Source organism: Geotrypetes seraphini, chromosome 3, assembly GCF_902459505.1.
Source record: "Geotrypetes seraphini chromosome 3, aGeoSer1.1, whole genome shotgun sequence".
NCBI classification, from domain to species: Eukaryota; Metazoa; Chordata; class Amphibia; order Gymnophiona; family Dermophiidae; genus Geotrypetes; species Geotrypetes seraphini.
In genome coordinates, this window is record NC_047086.1 from 359,601,267 (window position 1) to 359,624,493 (window position 23,227).

General features: G+C 43.8%; 1 protein-coding gene across 4 annotated transcripts in view; it reads left to right on the forward strand.

Moving 5' to 3' along the window:
* MIA3 (MIA SH3 domain ER export factor 3) overlaps positions 1 to 23,227 on the forward strand; it is a 181,665-nt gene that overhangs the window by 55,056 nt on the left and 103,382 nt on the right. For all 4 annotated transcript variants that reach the window (XM_033935451.1, XM_033935452.1, XM_033935453.1 and 1 more), the window contains exons 7-8: positions 9,400 to 9,531; positions 17,974 to 17,995. In XM_033935451.1, coding sequence (XP_033791342.1) covers positions 9,400 to 9,531; positions 17,974 to 17,995 — 154 coding nt within the window. The remainder of the gene's footprint in view (positions 1 to 9,399; positions 9,532 to 17,973; positions 17,996 to 23,227) is intronic.

The window sequence follows — 23,227 nt, forward strand, 5'->3', positions numbered from 1 at the left end:
TGATCCAACAGCAAGCGTTCCAACAAGGTAAAGAAAGCCCCCTGACCAGTATTGGGCATGTAAACGTTCAGTAAACTATACAATTGGCCATCCAACTCAGCTTTAACCAGAATATAGCGCCCCTTAGTATCCCGCACCACCTCTCAATGCAACTTGGACATGTTTATGAATAAGAATGCCCACTCCCTGAGTTTTTTAACGTATCTTATTAGAGGAGAGAAAAATACGAGGATAACATTTGTGAGAGAGCAACTTCTCATAGTGGAATTGCAAATGAGTCTCTTGAATAAACCCCACTGCAATTTTCAAACGATTCAATTCCTTAAACAACAGACTCCGTTTTTGCCCACAGACATTATAAGATAACAAAGTATGCTTAACCATGAGTGCCTAAAAGAGTATCGTATACTAATGTTATCCGTACTCTCCAAGCAACCACACACAAGTCGCCCAACCCACACACTTGCACCCACAAAAAACACAGTCCACAAGCACACTCCCAAACATGCCCACCTAAAAACACCCGGCAACATCCCACCCAACCACCCCCAAACCACCCTCCCCCCCAGCAACACCTCACACGGTCCAGCCACCGAAGCACCTGGAAACCATGTTACAGGAAGTGTAGAGAAACAGCCCCAAAGGGACTCCCCATGCAAGCCCAAAAAAACCTTCCTATGTCAGTCCCCACAAGAAAGAATCATACATATCCAAGAACCCCACAAACATGTCCCACATATGCAAGAGTTCAAGGAACTACTGTGAGGCCAGCGCAAAGGGTGGCGGGCAGACCTAGCCACTCTCTGCCAGCCAAGGCCTAACACAGGTTTGATAGCAGGGGACCGCTGAGGAAGCGGAGCCAACTCAGAAGCCAAAATCATCCCTGCCTCCACCAGGCGGGTCTGAACATCCACCACAGTCACTGCCAAGTAGTTCTTGCCAGCATGGATGAAAGCCAGCCCAATAGGGTACAACCAACGGTACTGGACATTCCGCTCCTGAAGAATATGCATGCACTCTCGGTACGTGCGACGTCGGGCCAAGGTCGCAGGTACCACATCTGGGTAAATATCAATGTCAGCATCCTCCCATTTGACTGCACCGGCACTATGCCGCACCGCCCACAGCACATAAGACAGTTTACCTATCTGTAACTAACTGACAATTGCATCTCTTTTCCCCCCTCCCTTTAGAATTTTTAATGGGTTATTGTCAGACCATCAACTCAAGGCAAGTTTTATGTATGCTTTTGAAATAAGGAAACAAAGAAGAGCAGACCGGTCTTAAGTAGTAACAGTCTTTATCTCAGGACAAGCAGGCAGCCTATTCTCACATGTGGGCGACGTCATCCACGGAGCCTGGATGCGGACAGCCTCACAAGCAAGCTTGCTTGTAGAAACTCAGAAGTTTCAAGTCTGCCGCACTGTGCATGCGCGAGTGCTTTCCCGCCCAGCACAGGGCACGTCTCCTCAGTTCTCCGCAGAGCCGAGAAGTCCGTCTTTTTGACGCTCTGCACTGAACTTAGTTCGCTTCATGCCTTCTCCTACTGCGGCTCATGTTTTATTTTTCTTATTACCGTGTCGCTGTGCTTTTCTTTCAGTTATTGTAAAAAAAAAAAAAAAAGTTTTATTTCTTCGTCAACTGACTGGTGGGGCCTGCGCACGCCCTCAGCCTGCGGGCTTCGACTTTGCGGTGGTTATCTTTCCTTCTATGTCCCAGCTTTTCTTTGGCCCTAGACAAAGGTTTAGCATTGGCCTCCTTTAGAGTTCAGGTTGCAGGCCTTTCTTGCTTTAGAGCCCGCAGAGGCACTAGTTTGCATACTGCTCATCCAGATGTGACCAGGTTTATGAGAGGGGCTCTTCGTTTGCGACCTCCCTTGCGTCTTCCTTTCCCTTTGTAGAATCTTATCATTCAGTAGGGCCTTTGGGATACCCTTTCAAACCGCTGAGGGATGCTTCTCTTCTGGATCTCACGATTAAGACTGTCTTTTTGGTCATCATTGTCTCAGCAGGGTATATTTCGGCGCTTCAGGCTTTTTCCTGCAGTGAACCTTTTCTCCGTAAAATGGACACAGGAGCTGTCCTCCGTACTGTGCACCATGGATGATGTCACTTACATGTGAGAATGTATGCCTGCTGTCCTCGGATAACACCGCCTTCAACTAACTATGCTTTCTAGCCAGGTTTCGGATAAAAACAGAACAACTGTGGTCTAAGGTAGTTCAACATTTTGCCTAAAGACTGCATAATTAGATTAAAAAGTATGGGAGAGAGAGGTCAACCATCTAAACATCACCCTAATTTGTAATTTTCCAAGAAATGTCCAGTTATCCTCTTTTGTAATCCTCCCAGAACTGCAAGGTATTGGCAGAATAGAAGTCACTAATGTAATGTAATGTAACCCTGCAGCATTCCACAAATGCCTGGATTCTATAAAAGGCACCTTAAGTTAGGCGCCTAACATAAGTTGAAAACACTGTTTAAAAATGGCTAAAAACGTTTAAAAAAAGAATCACACCCATGGAAGCATTTACCATGCCTAACTCCACTGTACGTATGGCTAAAGCCAGCAGTGGTATTAGGCATCGTAAAGCACGTCCATAGGAGCAATTCACGTCAAAGATAGGCACTGAAATAGTAGGCCTTGAAAACTCTGGCCTACATTTCCGGTGCCTACCTTTCCTGAAGGTGTGATTCTATAAACTGTGCTGTCACATGCATGATTGACATGCGAATGGCAGCTATTTTTAAGGTGGCTACTGATGACGGTGGCATATATAGAATCTGGGCCAAAATGCCTTCCATCTCTCAGAAAATATATTTGGGTTTTTTTACTGCATAAAAATGGTTGAAAAAAAAAAATCTTGAAATGATTTCAAGATCTGACCATGGCTTCCCATCTGATGGAAAATATTATCGGGTATAGGTCCACTAGGTTGAATGTGCTGGATATACTAACTGGCAAAGAGCTCTCAGTATTTGAAGAGAACATATCTAAGGTGACCATATATCCCGTTTTGAGCAGGACCGTCCCGTTTTTAGATCCCCTGTCCCATTTTCGGGGACAACGGGACAGGTGATTGTGTCCCCTCCCTCCCTGCCGCGCCGAAGCCAGCCTGCCTCCCTCCCTCCAGCGCCAAAGCCTGCCCTCCCACCCGGACTGGCCCCCGCTGCTGCTACCTACCTACCGAAGCCTGGCCTACTGCCGCTTCAAACCACCTCCCCTGTCTGCTGCCGCCTGCCGCAACTAAAGAAAAGTAAGGTCCAGGCGTTGGCCCAAAAACTACCTTCCTGACGTCAATTCTGATGTTGGAGAGGAAGTTCCAGGCCAGCCAATTGCTGCCTGGCTGGCCCAAAACTTCCTCTCTGACATCAGAATTGATGTCAGGAAGGTTTGTGGGCCAGCGCCTGAACTGGGGGGGGACGGGTTTAAAGCGGCAGTAGGCCAGGCTTCAGCAGATAGGTAGCAGCAGCAGGGGCTGGTCTGGGGGACAGGTTTCGGTGCTGGAAGGAGGGAGGCAGGCTGGCTTTAGTGCGGCAGGGAGGTAGGCTGGCTGGCTTCGTGGGTGGGAGAAAGGCTGGAAGGCAGTGAGGGGGGCATAGGAAGGCACACTGGGGGCACTAAGGACATGGGAAGGAGGCACTGAGGGCACTAAGGACATAGGAAAGAGGCACTGGGGCACTAAGGACATGGGAAGGAGGCACTGGGGGGCACTAAGAACATAGGAAGGGGCATTAAGGCATGGGAAGGAAGCACTGGGGGGCACTAAGAACATAGGAAGGAGGCACTGGGGGCACTAAGGACATGGGAAGGAGGCACTGGGGGCCCTAAGGACATTGGAAGGGGCATTAAGAACATGGGAAGGGGCACTAAGGACACAGGAAGGAAGGAGGCACTGGGGGCACTAAGGACACAGGAAGGAAGGAGGGTAGGAACAGAAAGGGACAATTGTTGGGCCTGAGTGCAGAAAGAAAGGATGGGCAGTCAGAAGGAAACATAACCAGAGACTCATGAAATAACCGGACTGCAAAGGTAGGAAAAATTATTTTATTTTCAATTTAGTGATCAAAATGTGTCAGTTTTAAGAATTTATATCTGCTGTCTATATTTTGCACTATATTTGTCTATTTTTCTATAGTTACTGAGGTGACATTGCATATTTTAAAGTCATCTGCCTTGACATCTTTGAACCCCCCCCCCCCCAAATATAAATAATTAACATTTTCTCATGAAAAATGAATGGAAGAAATTGGGGGCGGGACTGACTATTAATAGATGTCCCGTTTGGATTAAAAAAAAATAAATGGTCATGTTAAACATACCTAGCTGTGTTTTTACATTGTTGGCTTCTTAATTCAGTACATTATATTGGCTGAGTTAATACTTGTATAACTACACAAATGCGGTATACAAGTCCCACCCTCCCCTTTTTTTTGTTTTTTTAAAGGCCTCATTTTGCACGATTGGTAACTGTGAAGTCTGTCAGGTGGAATTGCACGAAATACAACGCTAGAGTCTTAAGGGAATTCAAGACTAGAGACATTCTCACATCCTACTAGGCTAGAAAATTTTGGAAATTTGCTGCGAGTTGGGGGGCGTGTCTTTTAGTCAGAGTGCATCCGTGCTGTAGGGAGCAAGTAGGCGACCATACAACCAACCCCCTTACCTGCCTTTTACAATTATATACACATCTGCTGAGCTGTTACCGGAAATAAGAAGTAGGGGGGGAGGGGACTAATCAAGGGAAATTGAAAGCGCTCCACAGCGAACTTGCAGTGCCGTTTAAGAGTGGCCCAAAACCAAACATGCCCCGCGATTGTGCTTAACTTGTTCAGCTAGGAGGAGAGCACTGTTTTCTGGGGGGCAATCCTCGTCTGTCTCGCCGCAGGAAGAGAGCTGTGCCTTAGAAGCGCTGCTCTGCCCTCGCTGGGTTCTGCTCTTTATCGCAGCGGTCGCCGGCGCTGCCTGATGACGTCCGGGGGTCAGCGGAGGCTCGTGTAGCGTTGACGTGTTACTGCGGGTAGACAGGAGCCGAAGTTCAGCTGGTTGACCCGACGAAGAGGCGGCGCTGCTGCCGCTGCATTGCTGTTAACCATAAGTATAAAAAAAAATTAATAACCATCATTACCACTGCTCTGAGACATGGATGCCTTGGGGCCGGGGAAGCCCCCTGTCCCTTCGCCGACCTCTGAGGTTGACCTTTCGGGAGCTTTTCCTTTCTCTTACGCAGTCTTCCAGGCCGGCATTCGCCAGGTGAGGGGGTGCGAGCGTCTGTCTTCGGGGGGGGGGGGGGGTAGGGTGAGGTGCAGGTGCAAGCATAATAACCAGCCACGTCTCTGAGAGGTAACGGAACGTGTCGGGGTTGGAGCAGGGCTGCTACAGGTGCAGTAGAGGCAAAGGTCAGTAGTTTCCTCTGGGTGACGGGGCCTCCCCTTTAGTATCCCTTGCATCATCTAAATATTCAAATTTCGGCATGTACGAATGCGGTGGTGGTCTGCCCACTGCTGAGTTCAGGAACTTCAGGGGTGGTTGTTTCTCTCTATGTGGACTGCTTTCGTTTACTCGGGGTTTGCCAGCACTTTGATGTTTTACTTTCCTGTAGCTGATGGCGTCTCTGGAGGCCTAAAGTTATTTTGTTTTGTTTATTTTTCCTAATAGGAGTTATTTTGTAAATGCTTTAGTGGTTTCAAAAGCCATCAAATAAGTGTACTGTTTGTTGAAAGATTGGTGACTCCAGGCTTCTTTATTTATTCAATTTTCTATAACAGTTTACATGAATTTATTCAGGTATTGAGTATTTTTCCCTGTCTGACCTGGTGGTTTCACAGTCTCTCTAATGTACCTGGGGCGTGGGGTTTGAATCCACAACCTCAGGGTGCTGAGACTGTAGCTTTAACCACTGTTCCATACTCTCCCCCTTGTTTGATAGTTTATAGCAGTGTCCCACAAACTTTGTCGAGCTGCGGCACACTAAACATAGTGGCAGCGGCTTGAGGCATCCAAAAGTGTACGGGCTTTCCCCTATAACAGCCTCCGGAAGAGCGTTCCAGATTTCTACCACTCTCTGGGTGAAGAAGAACTTCCTTACGTTTGTACGGAATCTTTTCCCTTCTAACTTTAGCGAATGCCCTCTCGTTCTGTTCACCTTGGAGAAGGTGAACAATCTATCTTTCTCTACTAAGTCAATAATGGGTGATTTCGATTAACAACTTAATAGGAAAGAGTATGTATAATCACCACTTGACAAAAACTCATACTATATAAACAAGCAGATATATACTGTGGAACCCCCTGAAACTCTACTGAATACTACAATAAGCTATACTGCATTTAGAGGGACCACACCACCGCATTCACGCACCACACAATAAAGAAAAAGAGATACATACAAAGAAGAGATGTGGTAGATGCACAATGTGTCAAGTGAAGATGGAAGTTTAGGCTTTTGTGCACCCTAAAACTATGCAGTCATTTCCTTTGAAGAGCTGCACCTCATGTTTAACAGTTGGGGTGGTGTATGTGATCCAATACCCCTGTGGTCTCCTGTATGTGGGGCAGACATCTAGAGTCTTCAAGACCCGACTGTTGGAACACCAGTCTTGTTTGTCCACAAAACGGATGGATGAACCCTTAGTTGCACACTGCATTAAATTTAAACATGACTTCTTTTCTTTAAAATGTTGTGTGTTGGAACATTGCCCTAAACCTGTCAGAAGAGGGGAAGGTTGCTTCGCCAGAAGGACCAACAGTGGATTTTTCAGTTGCAAACTGTGGAGCTGGGTGTTCTGAATGTTTGGGTGGAATGGGCTGCCTTTTTTTGAAGTTCTATTGTGTTGCTCTCTGGACTGTCTTCCTTGTTGCTTATTGGCTGCGCTGAGATGGAGGCAGTGCCATCTTTTCCTTCCAATTGCTCATTTGTCATGTTTTGATGTGGGCGGAGCTTCTTCAGCATTTTTCTATCAGCAGACACTGGCAATCTTCATCCCTGGCGCCATTGTGCATGACTGATATGACTGGCAGCTAAGTTTATGCTTTTTTGTTTTTCATTCACTTTGTTTGAACTGTGCCTATATGTGGCTTTTAAAGTTGCTCTACAAATTCTGAGAAGCTGTGATTCTACAATTCCTATTTTGGGGGTTGCTACTGCCGACACACAATTCAGCGATTGTTTTGGATATGACTTATGAAAGTGGAGTCTGTTTGTGTGAGAGTGGAATTTTTGAGCCCGTGAAACTTGAACTGTGAGGCTTTTTCTCCACTTTCTTTTCTTATTCTCTCTTCTGCTCTTCTGTTACTGAGGTGACATTGCATAAAGTCATTTGCCTTGACCTCTTTGAAAAACCCCCGGAATATAAATGATAATTAACATTTTCTCTGCGTACAGTGTGCTTAGTGTTTTTTAAAATTTTATTGTTGGTAGATCATTTTGACTTGGTCATTTTAAAAGTAGCTCGCAAGCCCAAAAAGTCTGGGCACCAACCATTTTAGTTACCTTCCTCTGGACCGACTCCATTCTGTTAATATCTTTTTGACAGTACAGTCTCCAGAATTGTACACAATATTCTAAATGAGGTCTCGCCAGAGTCAATACCTCCTTTGTCCTACGGGCTATACCTCTTCCTATGCACCCTAGCATCCTTCTAGCTTTTGCCATCGCCTTTTCAACCTGTTTGGCTGCCTTAAGATCATCAAGTACTATCGTGTTTCCCAAAAAATAAGACAGTGTCATATTAATTTTGGGTCCAAAAAACGCATTAGAGCTTATTTTCAGGGGATGTCTTATTTTCATGTACAACAATCATCTCTCCCTTCCTCTCCTCCACCTCAATTCTTCCTTTTTCCTTTCTAACTCCTCCCCCCAACCATGTGCAGCATCTTTCCTCCCTTCGCATCCCCTTGTGCAGCATCTTTCTATCCCTCCCTCCCATCCCCCTGTACAGCAGAACCCCACCGTCCCTCCCACCATGAGACAGACATATCTTCGCTCAGAGGCCTCCAAAAACAGCAGCAGCGCTCTGAACGGGTTGCTTTATGGCCTTCCCCACAAGGGCCTTCCTTCGGCTGCATCACTGAATGATGATATCGTAAGTGATGCAGCAGAGGGAAGGCCCCGGCAGGGAAGGCCATGAAGCAGCCCCTTCAAAGCGTTGCCACCACTGATGTTTCTGGAGGCCTCGGAGGTATGGTATGTCAGTCTCATGGTGGGAGGGTCGGTGGGGTTCTACTGCACAGGGGGATGGGGGGAGGGAGGGATAGAAAGATGCTGCACAAGGGGATGGGTGAGAGGGTTGGTGGGATTCTTCTGCACAGAGGGATGGGAGGGAGGGATAGGAAGCTGCTGTATATGTGGGGGGGAGAAAGTGCTGCTGCTGGCGAATAGGGCAGCACTAGTGTCAGGGATGGAGTCGGGAAGTGTCGGGGACATTTGGGAGGGGCTTTGGGGGTCGATCTTAACTAGGGCTTATTTTTGGAGTAGGGCTTATATAAGGAGCTTCTTTAAAAATTATGCTAGGGATAATTATTTTTGGGATATGTCTTATTTTCGGGGAAACATGGCATCACACCCATCCCTGCTCCTCTTTCGTGAACAAAAGTTATTCATAACTAAACTGTACTGTACTCTCGGGTTTTTGCAGTCCAAATGCATGACCTTGCATTTCTTAGCATTACATCTTAGCTGCCAAATTTCAGACCATTCTTCAAGCTTCGCTAGGTCTTTCCTCATGTTATTCCCACCAATAGGAGTGTCTACTCTATTGCATATTTTGGTATCATTCACAAAGAGTCAAATCTTACCTTTAGCAATATCACTTACAAAAATGTTAAAAAGAACAGGCCCAAGAACCAAACCTTGAGGCACACTAACATCCCTTTCCTTGGTGCAATCTGCATTGACTGCTATCCTCTGTCACCTTCCACTCAACCTGTCACTTTGGAGCCCATACCAAGGGCACTTAGGGCCTGTTTTACAAAGCCGCGCTAGCGGCTCCGAAGCCCACAGAGATTTAAAGGGCTTTGGGGCTGTTGCCACGTGGCAGCCGCTAGCGTGGCTTTGTAAAACGGGCAGTTAGTGTTCCACACAGGCATCTAATAAATAAACTGTCAAGGTTTTGCTAAAATCTAAATACACCACATCTAGTGCACTCCCTCTATCCAATTCTCTGGTTACCTAGTCAAAGAAATTTCAGACATGTCTGTCCAGGAGCTTAAGATATTTATATTTGAAGTCACTGCATAATAGCACTGAAAACTTTTAATTGGTGAATAGTAGTTATTTTTTATCCTTTTTTTTTTTTTTTTTTTAATACTGAGCAGCAAGTTATAGATTTTAACATAATGATTTTTTTTGTTATTGGTATGAAGAAACAGCTAGTTATAGTTTCATATGTTTGATTTCAGTTGGTGGCTTCATTGCCCGAGGATATGAGACCTGGGTCTGATTTTCATGGATTGCCTTGGAAACCCATTATTATCACTGCTTTAGTGGGAGCTGCCACACTTGCCATCTTTTTGTGGAGAACTTGTCTTTCAGTGAGTATATCTTCAATCTATGAATGTGCACTATACGTTGTTCTGAGAGAGGGATCTGACATGGTTATTGACACCAGCATGTGCCAGTGTGTGTTTGTGCAATATTGGGCTTCTTGTGCATACCATTCCAAGGATTAAATGAAAATCCAGAGTGATAGACTTCAAGAATGGTTTCATATGGAGCTGGAACAATGACTCAGTGGCAGTGTAGCCCTCTGTTGTGTGTGAAATCTGTATGCAATTCCTGAACCCGTTTCTTGAAATGCTCATTCAGCCTTTGAAGAGAATAGGGTCTCAGAAAGAACTTAGCAATGATACATAGGGTTACCAGACATCCGGGAAAACCTGGACATGTCCTCTTTTTAGTGGACTGTCCAGGTGCCTGGACAGACTTTCCAAAACCCGGCAGTTTGTCCGGGTTTTAGAAAGCCCTGACGAGCTCCGGCCACATCTGGAGGGCCTTTGAGCATGCGTGGATGATATTGCACACATCCGTGCATGCTCCAGGCCCTACAGACACAGCCAGAGCTTGTCGGGGAAGAAGAGGAGGTTTGTGTGGGCGGGGCTGGAGGCTGAACTGAGAGGAGCTGAGGTGGAATGTAGCAGAGCCGAAGGCAGAACATGGGGCCAAGTGTCCGGGGTTTTGCAGCTCGAAATATGGTAACCCTAGTGATACATGTTAGCTAGATTTAGGGTAGAAGTGCATTAAATGCTGAGAGGAGAGAAACAGTTGATGATGCTGTCAGGTGTGATCATTAGTGAAAGGTAGATATGAATGAGGAGATAATAAGGAAAAATCCTGTGGTATTTGAAAATAAAGGTTTATGGCACTCTAGTCTCAGGAAGTAATCTTAGCACAGTGCATGCTGGTGAGCTGTATACAGAATTACATCCGATGCAAACTACTGTCTGGCTGTGGGGAATAGAGTCGCGGGTCATTGGTAGGTCCGATATGCAGCCAGGCAGCTGATTCTCCTGTCGGCGGTCCTTCATGCTGTTTGCCCTCCCTGTCCCTCAAAATCAGGAATTAACTTCAGGGGCAGCAGAGCCTATAGCGATTTGGCAAAAGGGAAAACCCCCGTGGCTTCATTATTGCCAAATGGTTTAGCGGGACCGGGACTGAAGGCAGGGCTGCTTGCAATCCAAATGCGCTGCTGACTCCTCACTCTCCCCCTCCTCTCAGAGGCTGGCAACAACATGGAGGGCCACCGCTGGGAGGAATCAGCTGCTTGCCTGCATGTTGGGCCTGCCCCCGACCCGCAACTCCATTCCCCAGAGTCCCATGTAGGTAGTGTTGGAAGAAGCAAATGTTAAAAGGTGATGGGGAGAGATCTTGGATGGAGTTGGAGGGAGAGAGAGATGAGGTGTTGGAGGAAAGAGGGGCAAGGATATGCTGGATGGAGGGGGTAAGACAGTAGATTCTGGTTAGAAGAGTACTGGTTAGAAGAGTGAAAATAAAGGGGGAAAGAGTGAAAGAGAAGATGTTGGAAGGGGGAGAGAGAGTTAGCAAAAAACAAACAAACCTGGAGAATAATAATAATAGCTTTATTTATATCCCATCATACCTTCTTAGTTCAAGGATGAGGGAGATGGAAAGCTGTAAATAGAAGCAGATAAAGATGCAGAAAAATAAATGGAGGAAAATTTAAAGGAAAAGGTTAAAGTCGGAGATGGATGTTGGAGAGGAAGTGAAGACAGGAAGGAGAAAAGAGGCAAATAGACTGCAGACCCTGGAAAGAAAATTAAAAGATAGAAGAAAGCAGAAAATGGGATAAACATGAATAAAATGACCAGACAACAAAGGTAGAAAAAAATAATTTTATTTTTAATTTCATTAACAGAAAATGCAGTTTTACTGTAAATTTGCACTGCTTTCTTTTTCTATTCCAAAGTATAGTGCTGTTTCTCTTTCTCTGGTGTTAAACTGCATATCTTTTTTAAAATTTATTTATCAATTTTACATTTTAACTAACTCAAACATTTTGTATAGAAAGACTGAGTGTTAATACTACACTTTAAGGACATTTTTTACAGTAATTTTATTATGTTCAAACAATCTCAAGTCCTCATTTATTGATCCAAGAGTCAATGAGTGAATATAAAAGAGAATTCAAAAAGTATACTCAAAGCAAAAAGGGTATCTGTTGACTGGTTCAAGGAGCTTAATTCCTATTAGGTAATGCGATGTTCCTTCCTTTTCCAAGCGTTTCAGCGTCAGGAAAGTAGTAAGTTGGGCCGGTTCAAAAAACACATATTATTATCTCGATACCTTAAAATACATTTACATGGAAAACGTAAGAAGAAAACACCACCCAACTGAGTAACACCTGATTTCAATAAAAGAAACTATCGTTTATGATTTTTGAGTTTCCTTACTAACATCTGGGAAAGCTTGAATTTTCAAACATAGAAACTCCTTATTTATTTTTAAAGAACATTTTTAATATCCATTCTTTATCTGGCAATAATGCCACGGATAATAGAAGAGTTGCTGGTTTAACCAAATCTTTATCAGAAGCTTCCAAGATTGCTGTCAAATCTAATTGTGGTTCCTGCTGAGCCTGGTTCTGATCATCTGCTTGCTGCTCCATTACTTTACCGGGCAAATAATACACCCGGGTAAAGGGAGGTATTGAGTCCTTGGGAATATTCAAAATCTCTGTAAAGCACTTTTTTATCATTTCCCTTGGGCTTATAGAAGGAACTTTTGGGAAATTCAGCAAACGTAGATTATTGGCTCAATAACTATTTTCCATTGTCTCCAATTTTCTTCTAATAATCTGATTATCTTTTATTGTTGATTGAACTTGTTTAATCACAGTCAATTATTTTTCAATATCTCCTACTTTTAACTTTTACATTGGAAATTTCTTGCTTGTTTTCTTCTATTTCTTGTTTCTGAATTTTTGAATTCTTTTCAACATCTTTAATCTGTTTAGTTAGTCTCCTAGTTTCAAAACCAAGTCCCAAATTGAATCCAGGGTACCTCCAGCCGTCTCACCTTGTCCACTTTCTGTCTGCCGATCTTGGTTTTCTCCTCCCAAAGATATTCTAGCTTTAATAACACAGAGTAAATTCCAATAAAGAAAAGGCAAAGGAAATTATTAACTAAGGGGAGTCTTTTACTAAGGAGCGCTAGCCGATTTAGCTCATGCTAATTGGCCCATTATATTCTTTGGAACATTAGCATTTAGCTGGCACTAAATCGGCTAGCGTGCCTTAGTAAAAGACCCCCCTAAATAAATAAATCTTTGGAATAAATCTCCTCCTCAGACCACTACTTTATGGGAGAGAGATACAGATAATTTGCGAGAAAAATTTTTTAAAATAAGTTTCAAGAAACCTCAGCTATTTAATATTTCTTATCCAGAGGTACTGGTCAGCTTCTTGAGGTCCAAGAAGAATCTTAAATGTTCCAGAAGGAAGAACACATATCTTATGCACAGATATTTTACAAATCATTTGCAGGGATAGGCAAGCAAGAAGGTAGCACCCAATTTTCTTGTTTCGTCTCAGCCTTCACCACTCCTTTTCTTTTTGAATGTGGCATAGTTAAGCAGGCAAAAACTTAACGCAGTAGAGAAAATTTCAAGGAAAAGCGTGAAGCTTCAAAGCAGTGTCAGCATCTGTCCGCCATCTTGTTAAACTCTCCCCTCAAAAATAAAAAATCTGAACTGCATATCTTACCATTTTGAGGTTTAAGTTTGATTTTTGTCTATATTTAAGTTTGTGGTTGCTTGTAGTTGTATTTTCCTATGTAGGGGCCTTGTTGTGATATATGCATCACAGATATTTGTATTATGTTTAGTTGGTACTTACAAGATAGCTGATGGGGAGCAAGGGTGAACAGTCTTTATAGATTGGCTCACCATGGTAACCCAAATTTTTAACCTTGGTTTATATTCGAGTCGACCTTCCCCCCTCCCCCTCCCTATTTTTGGAGGGAATAAATGATACCTCGGTTTATATTTGAGTATATACGGTAATTTTAAAAAAACAAACAAAAAAACTTGAGCTTTCTCCAGAAATATATTAACTAGGATGTTTCGGTTACAGTGAAAATTGAGTGGAATATTTCATTGGTGCCCCTTAAATAACTGGGCAATTAAACTGCCAGTCAGTTGTGTTCACTAGCCCAAAAGTAGGGTATTAACCTAATATTACAACTTTGCTAAGCCTGCTATGTAGAACATCACCCAGCTATAAAGATACCACACTGAGAGGCTGATTTATATAGTACATAGTAGGCCCCATTCACTATCCTATATAATAAAAGGCTAACTCGCGCATGCGCAGTCCTATTTGCGTGTTCCGTGCGCTGTAGGTCTGTGGCCGAAGGAGTGCGCATGCGCGCGAATACGTCACCACCCGATCGCCTCCACAAGCCGGACCGCAGCCAGACGACGTTCTCTGTTTCTCCTGTCGCCGCCGCCGATCTCCGTTTCTCCTGTCGCCGCCGCCGATCTCCGTTTCGCCTTTGCCGCCCACCCCCTTCTCTTCCCGCGGGCCCGAATGGCGTTTCCAGCAGCGTGTACATCAGTCTCCACACGCTGCTTCGGGCCCTTCTACTGCCCTGATTTGCTCTGCCACGTCTCTGATGATGTCATTAGGGACGTGCCAGAGTAAATCAGGGCAGAAGGGCCCGAAGCAGCGTGTGGAGACTGATAAAAGCGCTGCTGGAATCACCACCTTTGTAGTCCGGGAAGGGGAAGGGGAAGGGACAGGGGGGGGGTAGAGGAAACGCTAATGCTGCTGCACAGGGAACTGGTGGGGGGGGAGGGAAATGGAGGGGAAGGGAATAATGCTTTGGACGGACAGACAGACAGAGAGAGGAAGGGAAACACAAAGAAAATAAGAAAGACACAGGGACAGGTGCACAGGGAACTGGTGTGGGGGGAGGGGGATAGAATGCTGCTTTGGACAGACAGAGAGAGGAAGGGAAACACAAAGAAAATAAGAAAGACACAGGGGCAGGTGCACAGGGAACTGGTGTGGGGGGAGGGGGATGGAATGCTGCTTTGGACAGACAGACAGAGGGAGGAAGGGAGACAGAAAGGAAAGAAGAAAGACACATGGTCAGGGAGATACACAGAAAGACAGACAGGCAAAGGGGGCCAGGGACAGAGACAGACAGAAAGGACAGCGGGAGCCGCGTCAGGAGGGGTGCGGGATTCGGCAGTGGGAACTTTTCCAATGGGTGCAACTGGGCAGCTGTCGGGAACCTCTGATCAGGGGCAGAGCAAGGTAAGAGTATCATAGGGATAAGAAGGAGGAGGGAGGATAAAAAAGGAAGGGATGCCTACTGCTGGACAGGGGGAGAAGGAAAGAGATGCTGATGGACAGGGGAGGTGAAGAAAAAAGAATGGAGGACTAATGTTGGACAGGGGGAGAAGGAAAGAGGTGCTGCTGGACAGGGGTGAGGTAAAACAAAGGGAGAAGGGCTGCTGCTGCATAAGGAGAGCAGTGAAGGGGTGGTGGTGGACACAGTGGAGGTAAAAGGAAGGGAAAATGGACAGGGGGAGCAGGCAAGGGGTGGTGATGGACAGCCAAGGAAAAAGAAAGGCAGAAAGAAAGAAAGCGGCTAAGGAGAGAGAGAAAAAAAAAGACAGACACACACACATATGTTCTAGCACCCGTTAATGTAACGGGCTTAAAGACTAGTAATGTAATAAACTGCTTTGAAATCAACATTTAACTTGTGTTATAGTGTTTGGGGGTTTTTGGGTTATTTTTAGCAGAGGAGCAGTGTTACTGTTGATTCTTTCTCTAAATGAAATTATGGGGTTAATGACTTTTCCAATTCAATGGGAGCAAAGATCCTGAACTAATGGGTAATCACCCTGAAACCATGAGTTTCCTTGCAGAAGCTACCAATCATCATCTTGCACTGCTCCATTTTTCCTCAGTTTTCACTTCTGCAAGTGAGTTGAGAAGTTGTCTTCTGATCTGCTCTCATCTTTTGTTTTATTTTTCTGGTACTTTCTTCCTAAATTGTGAGGTGTATGTGCTGCAGAGGTTCCAAATATTCCTGTGTGAAGACACAGACTCTCGGGGAAGAAGTCTGTTGCTAGCAGGCATCTCTAATAGTACCTACCTAGCCAGCTTGTTTTACCAGTTGAGAAGGTTCGGGGACCGTTCCTCTGGGAGCATGGCTTGCCCCAGACTCTTGTATGGATCTTGAGCACATGCTGTGTGAGACCCGGGTTGGTCCGGAGTGGGGCTGGCTGCAATTCTCTCTTTCCCTAATTAAGCAAGTGGATCGGTGGGGTTTGGGATCTCAGTCCGTCTTCTTAGGGTTTGGCTAGCAGCCCAAAGAAGCAAACAGCTGGAATCTTAGTTTGTCTGAAGCAAGCAGCTGGAATCTTTGTTGTCTGAAGCAAAATATATTCTCTTCTTCATAGCTTCACTGATAGCTTAAGCAGAAAAAGCAGTTCATAGCACAGCAGGCACAAGTGAGTATTGGCTATTGCAGCCTATGGGGAAATTTGGGGAGGAAGGGTTTAGAGAATTGCAGTTTTGAGAGTTTCTAGGGCCAGATTGGGAGTCTCCTACCTCTAGAAACCCCTTTCCCAAATTTTTGGAGTTTCTTTTTGGCTCCCACGGGTTGTTTTTAGTGACAAAATCACTATTGTGACAGCCATCTTGGATTTCTAGATTTGTTTTAAAAAGCTTTTATCTACTTTAATATCCCTCAAATTTTCAATAATTTACCACAGATTGACTCATAAGAACATAAGAAGTTGCCTCCGCTGAGGCAGACCAGAGGTCCATCTCACCCAGCGGTCCGCTCCCGCGGTGGCCCATCAGGCCTATTGCCTGAGCAGTGGTACCTGACTATTTCTATAACCTACCTCTACTCCTATCCCTATAACCTACCTCTACTCCTATCTGTACCCCTCAATCCCTTTGTCCTCTAGGAACCTATCCAAACCTTCTTTGAAGCCCTGTAACGTGCTCCTGCCTACCACAGCCTCTGGAAGCGCGTTCCATGTATCCACCACCCTCTGGGTGAAAAAGAACTTCCTAGCGTTTGTTCTAAACCCGTCCCCTTTCAATTTCTCCGAGTGCCCCCTTGTACTTGTGGTTCCCCATAATTTGAAAAATCTGTCCCTGTCTACTTTTTCTATGCCCTTCAGGATCTTGAAGGTTTCTATCATGTCTCCGCTTCTCCAGGGAGAACAGCCCCAACTTTTTTAGTCTGTCAGTATGAGAGATTTTCCATACCCTTTATCAGCTTAGTTGCTCTTCTCTGGACTCCCTCAAGTACTGCCATGTCCTTCTTGAGGTACGGCGACCAGTACTGGACACAGTATTCCAGATGCGGGCTCACCATTGCACGATACAGTGGCAGGATGACTTCCTTCGTCCTGGTCGTGATACCCTTTTTAATGATACCCAACATTTTGTTTGCTTTCCTTGAGGCTGTGGCGCACTGTGCAGACGCCTTCAATATTGTGTCTACCATCACTCTCAGGTCTCTTTCAAGGTTACTTACCCCTAGCAGTGATCCCCCCATTTTGTAAGTGAACATCGGGTTCTTTTTCCCTACATGCATGACCTTGCATTTCCCTATGTTGAAGCTCATTTGCCACTTTTTGGCCCACTCTTCCAGTGTCGTCAGATCCTTTTGGAGATCTTCGCAGTCTGCCGTGATTTTAACCCTCCTGTATAGTTTGGTCTCATCCGCAAATTTAATGACCTCACATTTTGTTCCCGCCTCCAGGTCGTTAATGAATATATTGAACAGGAGCGGTCCCAGCACCGACCCCTGCGGAACTCCGCTCGTGACCCAGGCTCTGATACACTGGATTCATGCCAGATGACCAGCTGAGTAGCATCCATGTTACATGGGGCGTGTGAGGGAAACGGGATTGGGAAAGGGCAATTGTAAACAAGAGGGAAGGAATACAATTTAAAAGTAAAAGTAAACACAAAAGGATAACACAATAGGATAAGAAGAGTAGGGATTGGCTTCAGGAATAAAGGACTGAGGAATTGGAAAGCTCAATTGTAGGCGTCTTTAAACAGAAAGCATTTTAAACTACTGAGGTTGCACTCAGGTAAATGACTAATGTTGTTCCACCTTGTTTTGTGTTAACATACATAAACGACATGATATAAATATTTTATTTACAGAGCTGAATAGAATTATAACTATAATTTGGGGAGTTTCCCTGTGCTCTGCTTTCTGTGTATTATTTGTTAGCTATCTCCATTGCTTTGGGACAGACTGAGGGGCTACAATATAGCCCTCTGGGAGGAGAGGTGGAGCTGTGCAAGAAGATGATTGGCAGCTTCTGCAAGGAAACTTGTGGTTTTGGAGTGACTGCCCATTAGTTCAGGATCTCTGTTCCCGTTTATAAGAGAGAAGATTATCGAGGTAAAAACCTAATAATCTTTCTTTGTGGCAATGATCACATCATTTTTCTCTTTCAACTTTAGGTCAAGAGCAGAGTTTATCAAGGTAAGATTCTTCATTCTTTTTCAGATTTTTACTTTTTATTAATGTTTGCTCTACATAGAGTCAACTAATTCAATAGTTCCTTCATTAAAGCCAGTTGAACAATAAGTGGTTTGAATTGCTCTACATAGGTTCATCGCCTGCATTAGAGTTGTCATGCATTTTCACATCTACTGTTTACTTTATCCCCTGTAAAGCTATAATTCACTTTGTTTCCAAGTTTACTTTTATACTGCCTATCAATGGAGATTGTGTTATTATTTTGAATCTGTGCCACCATCTATAGGACAAGAAGCAACATTCCATATATTAGTGACCACATTGTATAAAAATTGTGATATGGTGCATTTCAAAAATAAATTAAGTCAGCGCTGTTTGACAAATTTATTTCCTAAATGTGGGTATTATTGTTAGCAAAACTCTACACTGAGTATATTTAAGAACCATTTGTATTTTGCTGATTGTCCAGCCTTCTGTGTAAACTGCCTAGAAATCGTTTGGTTATGTCAGTATAGAAGAATAAAGTTATGTTATGTTATATCTGCAATGAAATAGTTTCTTCTGTTGTAATACCAAATATGTTATGTGACGATCACTATAAGGGAGTCAGTGGAGAAAAAGGAAAATGCCTCAAAATTCAGTCACAATAACACTCTTTGTAATAAATAATAATAATTTTTAAATAAACACTCTTGAGAGAGCTTTCAACCTGCTTGTTTCCTTGGCTGATCTGCTGAGATGGGGGGGGGGGGGGCAGGGATTTCAAGTTTATTTAAAAGTTTGATTATATTGCTTTTCTCATAGCTCTGACTTCAGCCAGAAGAGCTACACCGTTCTGCACGGCTTCCTTCTTATACTGATCGCTCACTTTTATTCTAATACAATACGTTTACGGACTCATCCCACATTCCTTCCTCCATTTCTTTTGCATTTTCATCTCAACCGATCTATTACATTACGGTTGTTTCTTTTTCCTCCTCTACATTCCTCTCCAGCATAGCAAGATCTTCATTCATTGGACTGCAAAGGAGCTTTACGTTTTTACCTCTAGGCAACTGCCCAATTTTGCCAGGCAATCTAGCTCTTTGTTTCCTTCAACCCAGCTACCGAGGAAACTGCACAAAAAACCCCCAAAACAAAAAACACACTAACGAACAAGAGAGTTCTCTCTTCTTGGATAGCATGCTGTATTAACCTTTGCTACACAAGAGCACACCTCAACCCTCCTGAGCTCTTAAAATGCGAGCTACAGCTTCTGAACTAGTACAGTAACTATCAATTTCCATTCAGGATGTTTGCACAGCTGCACTTGATCCTCAGTGCATATTTTTACACAGTGTTATTGTCTGGAACAAATCTTGGCACACCATCTGCAATTTGGATGATCAGTATTGAGCCACTTTTTTATACTATAACTATTTTCCCGTCACCCAAATCTTTCTTTGAGAGCTTGGGACTCACCAACAAGTGTGTTTGCATATTCCCTGCTTATCTCCAGAGAAAGCACAATTGCTCACCTGTAACAGGTGTTCTCTGTAGACAGCAGGGGAATGCAGCCACACTTGCCCGCCCTCTATCCCCTCATCTCATTCCTTTCATTGCTAGAGACAAAATGTACAAGCGGAGAGGAGGGGCTGTAGGTATAGGGACTCCTGCACATGCCCTGTAAGCTCAAAAGCTTGCTTAGCTAGGGGAGAGTTCCGGCATTCAGGCTTTGTCAGCGGACTTCACCAACAAGTGTGGCTGCATTCCCCTGCTGTCTACAGAGAACATCTGTTACAGGTAAGCAACTTTGCTTTCTTGTATAATAGAAAGATTCTGTCTCTGACTGTAGTTTATATATCAGACTAGCAAGGATTTGGAGCAGTTTTTCTGGTAACCACTGAAATACAGGACAAAATGGCTGTTTATCTTAATCTTTGTCTTAAGGAAAAAGCCCTGAGATGATGATTAACAAGGTGGCCAGTGCATGTTGAATGACAGATGTAAATGTCACTGTCTTAGTGAATAATAAACAGACCATTGTACGTTAAAATAATAGAAGGCCTAGTGGCACAATACCTCACCGAATATCTGGAATAACATAACCTACTCCACCCCTCACAATCAGGATTCCGAACTAACCATAGTACAGAAACACTACTTGTCACATTACTAGATACAGCCCGACAACACATCGGTAAAGGAAAAAAAATGATATTAATACAATTAGACCTCTCCGCAGCATTTGACCTAGTTGACCACACCTTATTACTACAAATTCTCGACGCCATAGGAATCTCAGGCAAGGTCTACAAATGGTTTCAGGGGTTCCTCAAATCTAGAACCTACAGGGTAAAATACAATGATATCAAATCAGAACCATGGACAAATCCCTGCGGAGTTCCACAAGGATCACCTCTCTCACCTACGCTCTTCAACCTCTTTATTTCCTCCCTAGGAGCCACTTTAGATACCCTAGATGTCACATCTTTCAGCTATGCTGATGACATCACCATAATCCTCCCATTCGACCCATCAGAGACCACCACCACAACAAAGATAGAAACAACCTTAGACACAGTAGAAAAATGGATGATGGATCACAAACTAAAACTAAATTCTGAAAAAACAAAATTCCTTTTGCTCGAAAAAGCCCAAACTCCTACCATCACTGAACTGAAAATCAAAAATACCAAATACCCAATACAACCCGAACTAAAACTCCTAGGAGTTATGATAGACAGATGTTGCACAATGCAGCCCCAGATCAACAAAACAACCCAGAAAGCTTTTCTAACCATGAGAAATCTCCGTAAAATCAGAAAATTCTTTGACCAAGCACAATTTAGACTAATCGTCCAATCCCTAGTCTTAGGTCTGCTGGATTATTGCAACTCCCTATATCTTCCTTGTCCAGCCACTATGATAAAACAACTCCAGACCATACAAAACACCGCCCTCAGATTGATCTACTCACTCAAAAAATATGATCACATAACAACTGCCTTCTTAGACTCTCACTGGCTACCCATACAAGCACGAATCCAATTCAAATTCTACTGCCTGATATTCAAAGCATTACACGGCTCTTCCCCCTCCTATCTAAATAACCGCTTAAACCAAATCTCCACCTCAAGACACAGAAGAACCTCGAACCCTTTCGCCTTCCCCCCACTCAAAGGCACACAACGCAAGAAAATGTTTGACAACCTTCTAGCAGCAAAAATCAACCATTCCATCTCCAATCTTATGACAATATCAGACAACTTCAAAACATTCAGAAAAGAAATCAAAACCCTGCTTTTCAAAAAATTCATCCAAATATCTTAACTCCTCCTCTTTTACCTCCAGAAGATTCACCTACCTTCAGATAACCTTCCCCCAAATTACCCACCTTAACACCTTCCAATTAAACAAATACCATAAATAGATTGTAACCTACCTTCTCTAACTGCATTCCATATGTATTTTTCATACAGTTCTTCACTGTCAGCTTAATTTCCATCCTATAAATTCACATAGAATTTTTCTTTTTTCAACCATCTTTATTTTCTCTTCTTTATTAATTTCCAGGTACTTTAGTTAGATTGTGAGCCTTCGGGACAGTAAGGGAATTTTTTAAGTACCTTCTTACTTCTCATTTATAATCTTAATGTATATTTTCTTCAAACCGCTTAGAACCTAACGGATGTAGCGGTATATAAGAAATAAATTACATTACATTACATTACCATCTGCCAGTAAACTAATAGACTTGCTGCAAATAGTGGCAGGTGGTACCATATGGATTCCTAGGCCAGTTCTAGCTGAGGTACAGTCCATAGAAGCAGAAGAAAACTGCAGAACCAAAAATAAATTACAAAATAAGTACAACTTATAAGTTTCTTAGTTAACTAGTGTTTCCAAATCCAGGCTGAAGGCTAGTTATGTTTTAATAAAGTTCCTCACGAGAGGCTCCTGAGAAAATTAAAGTGTCATGGGATAGGTGGCAAAGTTCAGTTGTGGATTAGGAATTGGTTATCGGATAGAAAAGAGTGGGTAGGGTTAAATGGTAATTTTTCTCAATGGAGGAGAGTAAACAGTGGAGTGCTGCAGGGATCTGTATTGGGACCGGTGCTATTTAACTTATTTATAAATGATCTGGAAAGTGGAATGATGAGTTAAGTGATTAAATTTGCAGATGACACTAAACTGTTCAAAGCTGTTAAAATGCATGCGGATTGTGAAAAATTGCAGGTGGACCTCAGGAAATTGAAAGACTGGGCATCCAAATGACAGATGAAATTTAATGTGGACAAATGCAAAGTGATGCACATTGGGAAGAATAACCTGAATTACAGTTACCGGATGCTAGGGCCCACCTTGGGGATTAGCGCCCAAGAAAAGGATCTGCGTATCATCGTAGACAATACAATGATACCTTCTGCCCAATGAGTGGCGGCAGTGGCCACAAAAGCAAACAGGATGCTAGGAATTATTAAAAAAGGGATGGTTTAACAAGTCTAAAAATGTTATAATGCCCCTGTATCACTCCATGGTGCGACTTCATCTGGAGTATTGCATTCATTTCTGGTCTCCTTATCTCAAGAAAGATATAGTGGCGCTAGAAAAGGTTCAAAGAAGAGTGATCAAGATGATAAAGGGGAAAGAACTCCTCTCATATAAGGAAAGACTAAAACGGTTAGGGCTCTTCAGCTTGGAAAAGAGATGGCTGAGGGAAGATATGATTGAAGTCTATAAAATCCTGAATGGAGTAGAACAGTACAAGTGGATCAATTTTTTCACTCCATCAAAACTTACAAAGACTAGGGGACACTTGAAGATAGAGAGGACAGCAAACATCATGGAGGACTCCATCATCAGACAAGTCGACAGCCACATAGCGGGAGGAAGACAGGATCGGCTGGTGATCTGCCTACTAGGAGCCAAGGTAGAAGATATAGTGAGCCGCATCGACAGGATCATCGACAGCGTGGAAGAGGAAGATACAGCGGTGGTGATCCACGTGGGAACAAACAACGTGAGCTAATGCTGCCCGATTCACGATTCGAATCGATTCACTGATTCATTTCAGGTGAATCGATTTACCCCGACAAAAAATCAGCCTCCCGATTAGTTGACTGACCCTTCCCACTCGCCCTCTAAAGCAGGAGCGGCAGCGCTGCCTTTTGCTGGCCTGTCGCTCCTGCTTTAGAGGACGAGTGGGGAGGGTCAGTCGGGAAGTGGCTTACCTGTCCTGTCCTGTCCGTCTTC